General features: G+C 41.5%; 1 protein-coding gene across 3 annotated transcripts; it reads right to left on the bottom strand.

The window, feature by feature from the left end:
* Nucleotides 1-342: 342 nt before the first annotated feature.
* On the bottom strand, nt 343-12,524 carry ezh1 (enhancer of zeste 1 polycomb repressive complex 2 subunit). 3 transcript variants are annotated; one of them, XM_026164406.1, is made up of 20 exons: nt 11,981-12,524; nt 10,901-11,076; nt 10,505-10,630; nt 9,704-9,826; nt 9,152-9,269; nt 8,427-8,657; nt 7,752-7,854; nt 7,299-7,462; nt 7,022-7,113; nt 6,756-6,909; nt 5,569-5,753; nt 4,107-4,198; nt 3,951-3,979; nt 3,721-3,846; nt 2,448-2,626; nt 2,265-2,360; nt 2,089-2,170; nt 1,918-1,998; nt 1,734-1,818; nt 343-1,648 (listed from the first exon to the last, which is right to left on the bottom strand). In XM_026164406.1, the coding sequence occupies exons 2-20, from the start codon at nt 11,072-11,074 to the stop codon at nt 1,588-1,590; spliced, it is 2,301 nt and encodes a 766-aa protein (XP_026020191.1). In that variant the 5' UTR covers nt 11,075-11,076; nt 11,981-12,524; the 3' UTR covers nt 343-1,587. The 3 variants fall into 3 exon arrangements, with proteins under 3 accessions (XP_026020191.1, XP_026020192.1, XP_026020193.1); XM_026164407.1 differs by having other exon boundaries at nt 12,214-12,524; XM_026164408.1 differs by lacking the exons at nt 9,704-9,826; nt 10,505-10,630; nt 10,901-11,076; nt 11,981-12,524 and adding an exon at nt 9,438-9,689.
* Between the last annotated feature and the right edge of the window lie 787 nt (nt 12,525-13,311).

The raw sequence follows: 13,311 nt of genomic DNA, 5'->3' as shown, positions 1-13,311 counted from the left end.
TTTAGTGTCTATAAAGGCCTTAAAAATCTGCAGACACCCTGTGAACAGTGATATCATGTCTGAAATCATGTGAAGAGTAGGCAGGTTAGATTTCTCTGCAACATCAAACTAAATCCTTCTGGAACAAATTCTAGAAATGAAGATTACAGTTATGTTTTGATCACCTTGAAGTGTAGATTATTTTTCTGTTCTCTCTGCTCGAGGTTGTTTTGTAATAGTTTCACTGTAAATGACCATAACTGTGTAAATCAAGGCAAAGCCAAACTGTCATCTCAATAAATGAAGCTTGAAGGAAATCAATGTGTTGTTCGAGCTTTCAATGTAGGGAGCATTTAGCACAGATAAGGACTAGGGTGGCATCTTTAATGTATAAAGTTAAACTTTTATTTTTATAGGCATACACTGTACACAGCATTAAACTCCATTTTGTTCATCTCTATTGAGAAAGATCTCATTTCAAAGTGGGCTTTTAATGTTTTATAAATGAAGAACAGACCAAACGGCAAGTGTGGACATAAAAAAATAAAGAAAAACAAATGAAAAAGGATCATTTACATTCACATGTGGGGGGCCTTAATATTTGGTCAAACACTAACAAATTTGCTTTTTCAATGGTCATAACCTTCATTGGTTACCTTTAACACAGCTTTGTTACGCAACACAGCCATGTTGTTTCAGCACTTTTCTTCCTGGAATCATTTGGCACTTATTTATTTGCAAAGGAAACATCTACTCTGTGACTTACTTTCCTGGCAAAATGCGAGAGTATCGGGCTGTTGTAAACACAAAGATAAATGCTTGACGTATGCATGCCAGTCTGAGTACCAATAATAGGATAATGTTTAAAATGAAAAGCAGAATGAGATCTCTTCACCATCATCTACAGGTTACATTCAGTCAGTCGGTTTCTCGTCTGGTTGCCTATTTTTGCAGAACAGTGATATAAATGCACAATAACTTATTTTACCATAAAGATGGATGAAGTTGCTAGCTGCATGACTGCATGACTGCACGTTAACAACAGTATCTGTCCAAAGCTAATGTTGCATCTAACATGTTTAATGGATGGTTTGTCACATGCATTTCATTTACCATCATTACATACACTGTAAAAAATTGCATTACATACTGAATTCTCAAAGAAAAGCCAGTCAATAAGTACAGTAACAAAACTGCTGAGAGTTACACACTGTGCTATGGGTTATTTCGGCTTTGTTTGCTTTGACGAGATGGAATAAAAAATTTGAGATGCTCTCAGTACAGTAAGTGATAGGGATTAATAGTATTTCCACTTTAAATAGTTTAAGCTTGGTTGATACAGTTTTACAGGTAGGCGGATGGGTCTGAGCAGATGAGGAGGAGAGCTAATGGCTGTCACTGAAGGAGGTGGTACAGTGTTTGTGGCGCATGAGCACCTGCAAACAGCGGGGAGGGGCTTTCTATTTTTGGAAGTGCAGCAGGGAGGGCAGAGACGGTGACTGCTGATAGAAATTTGTCAGCTAAATGTGATGCTGCAGACGGGGAAAGAAGCATTAGTAGGTGGCTGAGGAGTTAAGGACCAGTTCTGAAGGTAGGCAGCCGATGAAGCTAAGACAAGTCTACCTCCCTCTCTATTCCCACATATTTGAGGGCATCGGCTTGGCTGTATCTGTGGGAGGAAACAGTATGAAGAGTGTGAGTTTGTATACATTATCTCTTGAAGCTGGAGATTACAAAGGGGCCTTCAACTCTACCTGTAATCAAAGAAGAGCTCCTCTCCTTGAAGGATAGCTCGTTTGGCAAATATTCCAATGCGGTGGTCTCCATTTACCATCACCACTGCAAGGGCAGGGAATATAACATCAGACAAAATAACTCTTATAAAGCTGCTGAATTCATATAGTAAAGCAAAGTGACCCCCACCCCCCCTTCACTGACCTTTAGCATAGCAGTTGGGATTAACTGAATGATTTGCAAAGCGGATTTTGTTCCCCTTTCGTGTGGCATCCACAACAAAGTCTAAAGAGAGAAACAGAGTATGTTATGGGTTTTTTAATACACTGCAGTGGTACGCCTGGCTTAGAATTTTACGCTGTGGGGAATACGTGCCGTTGTTCAAGTTGAAAAGGAAGCTAGACATGTATTTGTCGTAAATCCTTCCACGTCGGTCTGCTTCATCCTGAGAGATCAGCTGCTTATGCACACATATAGGAAAAATAACACTGTAAGCACGCAGCATGGATGATGTATTTGAAAATAAAATCGACTAAACTGCACAGACTTGCCTCTCCGCAGTATTCAGAGATGAATTCATTCTTCTGAACAGGCTCTTTGATGAACGTGCCCCACCCAGCAACATCAGAGGGAGCCAAAAGCAGGTGCTAAAAACACCATATGATATTTGAGTTATTTAATACCACTAAATTTCACTCTTTAAAAATTTTAAACAGCCACATCTTCCAGTGTACCTTTTTCAGGCCTCTCTGGATGCTACAGTTCTTGCAGGAGACTACTTTACTGTCCCAGTGGTCTGCGGCACCGCACGTCATGCAAAGATCTGGGTCACATTCTCTTACAGCCAGGTAGCAGGGACATTGTTTAGTGTTGCACTGAGTCTTACACCTGCAGCCTGGGAAGCGGTTTTGGCCTAGACAACGTTTAGACACAGAGCTGCTTTGAAAGGGGAATTGCTGACATGTTTTATAAAGAAGTTAGCAGTAAACCAGAAATATACTACATTATGTGAAGAAATATCATTATGATTAAAAAACTCAATAAAAAAAAAACAACCCTGAATTTCGAAATACAGTTGCAGAAGAGGAGCTCAGAGGTTGAGTAATGCTGAGAGGTTCATTAATCAGAGACCTCTGCTGGCAGACATGCTGAAATACAATTTTGAGGCGTGTAACATAACACCCTCAGGGCAGATGAGTGGAAGGCTCAAGCAAGAATAACGGAAATGTCTTTCCAATAGCCCAAGCTTGGAAAAAACCTGTCCATACTAAGGCTGCTCAAGGCAGCCTATCGCTTCCCATTCCCACCACGAGTGGATTTTATACTTCTGTATCATCAAGCGCCGTTTAGCTCGAGCTATTTGACTCATACTGACGCAGGAGACGATGTTATATATCAAGCACAGAGCCTGTCACATCCCTTTGATTTCACTCCAAGTTTTTAATGCACGCACATGTGGAACTAGGGCCTGCTTCCTGTTTGGCCCCGGCTCTTTGCCGCTACGGGAAAAGGCGAGGTAATCAGGAGATGGGAGGAGAAAAGGTGACTAAACCAGCACAGATGAACAAATCAAGCAGAAAAAACTCCTCTTCCGAGACCACAGAAAAAAATGTTTGCTTAATCTTATCCTCTCTCTTTATTATCAACTCTCCAGAGGGCATCATACAGAAAAAGCATTTCTCCACCATGTGGCCATTTAAGAAAACACAGTTCTGGGGCATTGCTGCTGCAGCAAATAGCTCATTGTGAATGCAGCTCTCTGTGAAGCAGACACCCACCTATCCCTGCCAGAGGACAATTTCTCCTCTGACCGCTGCCAGACTACTGCAAAATCGTTTTACATTCTGCTGCCCTGCTCTACTGTGGCCTGGCAAACGGCTTCTCAGTGGAAAATGTGATTATAACAAACAATCTTCTTTGAGCATCGCATGGTCAAGCAGGCTATTGTGTTTTTGGTAGAATTAAGCCACAAATTGTGATGAAATGAATAAAAAAGTTAACACTTACACTCATGCTCACATTGGCAGAACTTCTCACAAAAATTTTGGGTCATTACACACGGGCAGGAGCTGTCACATGGGTGGTCGGGGTGGTCACATGGCTGATAGTTGTACACTTGATTGGATGAGTTATCTGGAACAACAGAGGACAAAGCCCTCAGACTGGAACAGTAAGCTGTGTTGTATGTCAGAAGGCATAATGAAGTAAAAACCATGTCTTTTTTTAGTTATACATACCTTTCTTAAGTTGAATCTTTGCCCACAACCTGTAATATGCATTAAATATATTAGAGAGCTTTATTCCTCTTTGCTAAAAGCTCAAATTTCTTTCACACCTATTCCGGAAGACGAAACAATAAGTCAGAGAAAAGATAATAACAGTTGAGTTCTTGCCTATGCTTCCTTTTCTTCTTTTGAGGGGAGATGCCTCCATCTTCCAAAGGAACACGATGGATCAGAACCTCTTTCACTGCAAACTCATAGACCTTTGGGAAATGACAATGACGTGGACGACATATCATCTTGCAAGTTCAGCGTGCAAGCAAACAACTATGAAGACATTCTGCAATTATTTTGTGCAAAGTAACAAAGGCACCCAAGTTTCAAAACAAGCTGCTTATCTAAAACCCGACTGCAGAGACCAGACATTCACATGCATCTGTGTGAAAACATGCTCAACCACTTCTGGTTGCTAAAACCCAGTTTTGGCCTCTTTCCTGGGATGTACACATACATAATGCAGCTGGTTTCAGCATTTCCCCTCAGAGAAGCAGTGGGTGGGTGGGGCAGTCAGAATATTAGCAGCCCAGTACAGATTTGTTTGGCCATGGAACAAGAGGGGATACAAGGGTTGGATATCAAGGGTGACGCTTTTTAAATAAATGCACAACTATAAAAACTTTTGAAATCTAATTTTTTAAAATAGCAAAATGTTCCCAACAGAGCACTCTCATGCACAGCCCAAGGGAAGCTGGGAATGTCTGAACAACTGCATCATGAGGGAAAATGAGAGACGTCACATCTGGTTGGCATTCCTCTTTATGGTGCCATATGCAATTCTCTCTGTAGTAAGTCCAATTATCCACACCATAAAACCACAAGCACCGGATGCACGTTATTATACTTGGACTGACGCAACAGAAATCAGCAGCGCAAGTATGGTTTGTACTTTATTTCAAAAACAACTATGAATCAGTTTTAGAGAGTTTTAGTTGAGTTCATAGACTACAAAAAACACACTTCATAGTTAGTAAACAACAGATGTGAGAGGTAATCAGGCACAACTGAGGCACAACTGAGATTCTCTTTTTCTTTTTTGTTTTGTAGTCTACAAAGAGGTTAAGAACTGTTTTACTTATACTTCCTTGCATTTTCTTATGAAAGCATCTGTACTGTCATTATAAAGCAAGCTACATTTTAATGTCTGTTTACTGGTGCATTGGTTCATATGACTGAAACTGTTTAACAAAGCTATTTGTGAGTTATGATGGGGCTGTGCAAAATGTATAAAATGATGTCAGTTGAGTCAAGCTGCTCTAAAGGCAAGTTTGAAAAGGAAATCAAAGGCATAGAGTTAGCAAGAAATCTCTGTGCACTGCTCCTCACTTCTGCTTGAGGCTTCATGTCTCCAGGCTACATTTGCTGCTACAGGCAAAACATGTTATAAACTCTCAACTACATAGTTTGAAATCTAATTACCGGTACACTGCGGTTAATGTAGCTATCCTATCTGGACACAGAACGAAGATAAAGCTGAAATAAAGTGCAATTATTAGTGGTGACTAATATTTAGTAGTTTTAACACTAACTTTCAAACCAAAACAAGTGAACACCTGTATGTGCCTGTATGTTTTACCTCCTTGCAGTTCTTTGTACCGATGAGGCGAGCAATAGAGCAGAAGTTGTTGAAGTATGTGCCGTGTAGCACCCGGAAAAGTGACTCCTCTGCTCCACTCCACTGGACGACACAGCACGCCTGCTGCTCCCCGTCATCATCTCCTGGACGCAGCTTGGTGGGAGTCTGGCACCGTGAATTCCCCTCTTTTTTACACACAGACATACACAAACATATTTTGGGGATTTAGCTGGAAAGCATTTTGTCACATTTTTTTTTTACTCAACACGTATCTGAACAAGCAAGCACTTTTTAAATTACTTGGTCTTGGCAAAGTTTGTGACAGCTTTTATCCGCAATCATGCAATAAAAGGTGCTCTAACCTTGCACAAACATAAAAGCTGCTGTTTCTAGAAGCCGTCTTTGTATATAAATGGACACAAAAGGGACTGTGAGTTTTGATTGGGGTTTTGGATATCCAACAATGATGCTCGTGCCTCCACAATTCAAGACAGCGCATGTTGCCAGGCAACAGACTGCATGGAGCATTACTGTGGCCACATGCTCCAGCGCTGAGTGTCTTTATTAATCTGCTCAACAATCTGCTTTTTCCACATTATCCCAACACATGTGGGAGACTCTGCTGAGTCACTGCCTGAGTACCAGGAGTTTCCAAAACTAACACAGGCTTCTGGTAAGGAACTGATAGAAATCAGCAACAACCTGAGAATGAATAAGAGAAAGAAAAACAGCCAGGGGTGTGTGCGCTTATTTCCTTCCTCTTGCTCTCTGCATGAAGAAATCAGTAGAAATGTGAAAGAATATAGTGCAGTAAAAGTAGTGAGGTGGAGAGGGAACAATGTGTTTATGTTGAGGCTGAAGCATGCAAAACTAATGGCTAGTTTATTTTTCTTGGCAAGAAAGAGCTGATATTAGGAGGAGATTGAAGAGGGAAGGAAAGGAGAGAGGATGTGGCTTGAAAGCTGTCATCTCTAGCCAAATTTCACTTTCCTTAAGAGGGTTAGACAGGGTGGACAGCCTTCTGGGGGGTGGATCTCAGAAACGAATTAAAATATATACACTATCTATACTGCATGAACTCATAATGAAGAAAGACTTTTGCTACCAGAAAGAAGAACACATGAACTGATTTTTTAAAATTCATTCATTCATTCAAGAGTAAGTGACATTTTGAGAAGGTGCCCCACCTGAGGAGGAGGTGGTTTCATGGTCACTGTTGGGTTCTTCAGCAGAGCCAGATGGTCCAGGGCAGCTGGAACTGGTTGGACGGGGCTGCCTCCGTCGCCTCCGAGACTTCTGTGACCGCAACATATTCTGATCCACAAACTCTTTAGCCCCTTTCTTCACAAGAGAAAAGACGTAGAACATTTAAAATATGATCAGGAGGAAAACATAGGGAGTTCTAATGTGTAGAGAATGCATGAATGCATCAGTTAAACAACTGTGGGCATACCTGTAACAGAAAGCAGTCTACACCGCATGGCTCAGTCTCCATGCGGATCTCCTTATTCTTCCTCTTGTAAACATTGGGTGTAGCATGAAAAGCTTCATCAACAGAAAGAAAAATTTTTGACCCCTGTTTTTCATTATGTGGTTATTAGTAGCAGCTTCATGGAAAAAAAACAAAAGACTCAGAAATAATAAATATATTACCCTCAAAACTCAGAAGGAACACTATAATCTTAATATATACATTTCAAACTTTGAAAGAATATATAAGAAGCTATTACGGTGGAGGAAACAGTCGTATTTGAAGCAGCGTCTGCAGAAGAGTGTGTGGAAGGAGTGTAACGACTGCTCTCTCTGCACAGACTTTGCAAAAGGTCCGTCTAGGTTGGGGGTGCAGAGAGGGGGTAGCTTCACTGGACTTGGCGGCTCCAAGAGGACCTTGTACCTGTGGAGGACATATGAAAAGTTTCAGCGGGATGTGTCACTTCTTTGTGGTTCACTATTGACGCTCATTTAACTTAGTGAAACAGTGCTGGACAAAGATGAAGATTTTTTCTTTCTGAGCACAGCTCTTTCAGATGCTGATGTAACTACCCCTTTGAGTTGGAGAGCCTGACAGGGAGCGACTATTATTACTTTCCTCTCTGACAGCTTTCGTCTCCATGGTGAACACTAAGCAACAGACTGCCCGGCATTGTGCGTACAGATCCCCGGATAGACTACACTTTTCTTACTTTTCCTTCAGCTCCTCTGTGGTGCCTTTGTAGGGGAACATTGAGGCGATCGCTGTAAATATCTTATCATTGGGGATCTTCTTGCTGCTGGACATGTCCTTCACTGTGGGAGACATGTGATGTGAATCACCCAGGTTTGTCCAGACATCAGGTTTTGATACACACTCACAAACAAAGGTTATGCAATATGTTCTGTTGCAATGGTAAAGTTCCTTCAATTCTCAAGGTCACTTGGTAAAAAAAAAAACATGATAAAAGAGAAAAAAATGATGTAATAAGAACACTGTACATCTCTTTTACCATTATCTTTGATTCACGTTCCCATCTTCTACACATGTATTTGTGAATCAGTCTCTAAATGACAGTGTGCCCAGGTGTGCTTCAAATGAACTGTCACTAAGTGTGTATATAGCCTAGTTTTCCATAAAGCTCGGTGCATGAGGTCATTCAGTTCTGTAATTAGAGCTGGGCCATATCAGTGTAAAGGACAAATGGGTTCACTCACACACAGTAGGGACACAGAGGCAGCTTTAAGGCAAACAACGTCAGCTCAAGAGCTGCTGTGGCAGGGCGACCTTGTGGCAGGTGTATAGTGCAATGACACGAACAGCATGAGCCTGTACTTTTCTTGTTCTCATCATCTGAAAACACAAATGCGCCAAGCTGAAGACTCACCCTCAGTAGTGCTTCTCCTCTTCCTCCTGACAAATGCCAAAGATCCAGCTTTGTTCTCTTCCGAGCCCTCCACTGAGCTCCTCCTCATCACCCTCTCTTCTTCTTTCTTCCCTGCCATGTCCCCAACAGTTCCTGCTGAGGCCTCCTCTTCTTCGTCCTCCTCGTGGTCAGAATACTGGCTCAGGGCGTCCACTAACTCTTTAAATATCTCATCACTGATGAACCCTCCCTCTGGAACACAATCGAGATGTCATACCGACAGTTATCACCAATTAAATGTGTGATTCTTGACTTTTTTATTAAGAAGGCAAAAAGTCTATTTGGTTTTAAAAAGTGCAGGATCATTGAAAATCAAAATTCAGTTGTTCTATGCTATCCCTTTTATCCTATCCACTGAACTGTTTGATTAGTGAAGTACGAAAAGGATGCAAATCTTAAAATCGCCAAATTTCAACTTAACACCTACTGGAGATTTTTGGACCAACATATCAGACAGTACTCCCCACCCCAATCAAAAACAATCAGAGGAAAGAATTGAAGAATTTGAAGAATGACATCCAATTCCACCAGCAGAGTTTCAAAGATTTTCAAAGAAAATCACTGACAATATACACTGAAGCTGTTCTGTCGGTACGAGGTGACCCATTACCTTACTAAGACACTTGATGCTGCATTTCCTTTAATATGTCTCTTGTTTGCAGGGACATATAATATTCAACACAAACCTCTGTCACCATGAACACCGTCATAGTTGTCAATCAGTTCTTCCAGGAAAGCCTCGTCTTGCTCCAGCACTTCATCGCCCATGTAAGGGATGTTGTGGAGGAACGTTTCATCCTCCACCTAGAACATACAAACTTTGGTTAAAACAAGTCTTTAACTGCAGATGCTTCAGAGGGACCAAAACTGTAAAAGCAATAGACAATCACACTTGTTAGCAGAAATTTATTCACGGCCTGACTGAAAAAAATAAATGAAAAGTTCTGTTGTAAGAGTGTTCTGTGAGCATACCCCCGTTTTTTGGATATGTTTTTCAAAATGTAACTTCTGTGGAACAAACTCCTATGTTATAGCTCGATAACATATGTTCCTGAGTTTATTCAGCTGCCCTAAAAGTTCCATGAAAAGAGAATTTAATAAGAAAAGAGCAGAACATTATCAGTTTCCATTTAACTCATAACTAGAATCAGATGAATTAGTAACACATTATATTCAGGGTGCTCTAAGGGTGATATGACACTGTAACTGTATCAATGACAATTGTGTTTTATTTATACCATAAAGTTGTGCTGCAGAGGGGACCAGGAGTACATAAAGGGGATTCCAGCTACTGTTGACAGTGGTCTCATGGCAATGGCTTGAGTTTTGAATCCTGGGAAGCCAAACTCCACTGTACACACCTGTAAGATAACCAGAGGTGGCTTGAGAATCACCAGATCCCAGAACAATATGCTGCAGCACTCGGCCGTTTTATAACTACACACTTGCTGCTTAACTCTGAGCAGGGGGAATAAAACCAGTTAACACAATACAGCCGACCGTGACAGCATGCGGGAGGAGAAAGATGTGGTTACACCATCAGGCTGTATGTATTATAAGCTCCCACAAGGCCGCAGACTGTTAGACTGTCATGCGATCCACTTCTACCACACGTCTCTTTCCCATCCAGTTGGGAATCGGTATAGACGATTGGGAGGCATGAGGAGATCTCAAAATGATGTTCAAGAAGGGATTTCCTCACAACACATTCACATTATAAAAATATATTGAACTTCTAGCTTAGCCAGAGCATCTTGGACAGGAATAAGAAGATGTACCGCAAGGTTCAGATAATAGTACAAATCATGTGTCCAGCCATTGTCTTAATAGTCTCCATCGCTCTCTTTTTTGCATATTTTGGGGTGCTTTTAGCCTTTATTGTGATAGGACAGTGGAGAAAAGACAAGAAAGGTGACAGAAGGGAATGAGCGGTTTCAAACCCTGGACACTGCATTACAGCATAAGGGATGCCTGCTTTACTAAAGCTAGATCAGCGCCCCATAATTTCTCCATCTCTCTCTGACAGACCACCCACCCACCTTTTTCGTGGCCAGACCCCCATTAGCGGTTGACAGAGGGATGGACTGAATCCGGAGCTTGGACCATTCTGTGTTTAGGATATTTGTCTGTTGCTCAATCTTTTGCCTGTTAGACATGAAAAGGGTCTAGAAAAAAAAAAGAGAAAAAAGGACCAAGACATACACACTATTAACATAACATACGCATTGAGAACTGCATACAAAAGACACACCAGTGTCACACATGCAAATTAAGCTTTGCTCTTTATTTGTTAGAGACCATTGCACAAAACCCTGATTGCACAAGAGAAAAGATGTCTTGTGCCAAATTTAGCTACGACCTTATCTTCATTCACAGACCCTGAAAAAAACCCCTGAACATCTGAATTGAACTTGTGTGACGTCAATGTGACTCACTTTGACCTCTTCTGCTTTTTTAAGGCGTTTGACCTGGCGAAGGCGCATATACTCAGACTTGACCCTCCGTCTCCACTCCAGCATGCTGCGAGAAGGGATAAAGGAGGAAGACTGAGGTCTTGGAAGTGATGGGGCAACACCGGTGCCAGGGGCTGCTGCAGCACTTTCCTCCATGACTGTTTAAAAATAAAAGGAAAGCATATGACAAACAGGCCCAACTTCAAAACATTCCACTTTCATATTCAGATAAGTTACGTTTGTAAACTTAGGCTTGTTTTCATGTTTTCTGCCACAGTAACTACTTTCACTAATTACATTAAATCTATTATAGGCAGTAGTTTTGATGTAATATGGCTGCAGTCCATTTCAGTTACCTTATTATAGTACTAATGGGCTTACTATCGCCCTCTGTTTCTCACAACCCCCTTACATTTCCCCATTCACCCTCGCCGATGGTCTCTCTGAAAGAGTGCCCCCATCTGTTAGCAAAACAAAACAGACGTCTAATGCAAAAAAAAAAAAAAAAAAAAAAGCCTCCTCGAGTGCTTTACGGGCCTTTTTCTGGTAGACTGCTTCTGCTCTTTTTGCAAAACTTGGGGGAAATTGACTGAATTATGCGCATACAGCGCGACAGTGTGCGCATCTATGAATACAGCACATGAATTTAATAGCACGGGGCATCCACATTGCACAGGAGTGGGCGTGCCACTTCAGAAAAGCAGAATAGAAAAGTGCGTAGTACAGTTTTTCTGTGTTTCATAATCGCCACGCTGAACATCAACTTCCCCGTCTGAACTCAAACGGAATTAAAAATAAATACGAAGGTAAAACTGAGCTCGGGGAAACTGCTGCACTTGATTTTTGGGGGCTACGAGACGTGCACACGTTTCAGACACATGAAGCTATGAAGTCCGCGACGTCCTGTAAGTGCAGCCCCGTGCCAAGAGAGCTACACAGTACCCATTTAAATGTAGAACACTCTAAAGACGTGCGACCGAACAGCACAATGACGGCACGTTACACTAGCGCTCGGGTGTGCACGTCAAGATCTCCACATCCAGTGTCGCAGTTATTAAATACCTTTAAATCCACGTCTCGTGTCCTATTTGTTGCGACAACAGCCCGCAACGCGACCAAGTCCCTTTCTGTTTTCTCTCTCTCTCTCTCGTTTTTTTTTTTTTAGTAGAGAGATCCGGAGCAATTCAAGGCTGTGTTTGCTATGGCTCTGACGCAGTTATCATCTCCGCGCAGCGAGGGGATCTCCGAGAAATCTCTATCCATGGGCATGGTGCTGGAGGTTGTTGTTGTTGTACCTTACAAATAACTGCGCACTTGGCTTGGTTGATCCACTCGAGCAGGAGGGTGACGTCTATATTATGATCACAGCCTTTCCAAGCAGAGGAGGATTTATTACTATTCTGCGTCCTGGGAATAAAAAGTAGCGTGCAGCAGCCGCAGCACCGCCATTTACACGCATACACAGGAACTGATGCAACTGTCCGGAGTGCTAGATCGCCATCTAAATGCGTGAAGGCAGATCACTCTGTGGGTTTTGATAGTAGAGCAAGTGCAATCACATAATCTTAAATATAGCTCCACTCTATAGGAGCAAAAGAATAAAATGGCCTAAATACACATTATGAATACACGTAGTTTTATAGGAGTATCGGGTATTTAATTATATATATATATATATATATAAAATAAAAAAAAATAAACGCAAAATAAACTTCTCACAGAACCTGAAAACGGATGCATTAATTCAGCCTGCCCACAGAGCTGAAGTAACTGTCTAGCCTACGAATTAAAAATAATAAATACTTGGACACTGGAACACAGTTTCCGGACATTCCAATGTACTGGGGTCAAATGGAAACCAATTCAGCTGCTGTTCAGCTCTTCTCCTCCAGGGAGAGCCCGACACACAGAGATAGAGGGTTGGATGAAGGAATTCACGCCACTGATGCTGTCACTTAACCCACGTAAAACCCACTATACAGCAAGCTGCTGCAAGCAAGCTGAAAACACAATCGAATGATGTTTTCGATGGACTTTGATTTGACGAGCAGCGATATGAGAAAGCATAATGACTTGAATTTACAGAGAAGTATATTAACCTCTGTATGAAGCAGATTGGTTTAAATCTTTGCATATGTGTAAGTAGCCAAACGTCACACCCCTTTCGAAGGGAAATGTTTAATTTAACACATCACACATAAACCGGACGTAGGGTTCACGTGGTAACAGTTGATCTCATGCGATTTTCTGGCTTGATTTGATTTAATGTACACAAGCTAACTCCTAACACTATAAGTAATTACGATAAATTACCAATAGTCACATTACTATGGAGGCAGTGATTCTGATTTGTGTATAAAATTAAAATCAGAGATAATCAGTTAATCTGCTAC

This window comes from Astatotilapia calliptera, chromosome 4 (assembly GCF_900246225.1).
Source record: "Astatotilapia calliptera chromosome 4, fAstCal1.2, whole genome shotgun sequence".
Taxonomy (NCBI): Eukaryota; Metazoa; Chordata; class Actinopteri; order Cichliformes; family Cichlidae; genus Astatotilapia; species Astatotilapia calliptera.
This window is presented reverse-complemented; position numbering and strand designations above follow the sequence as displayed.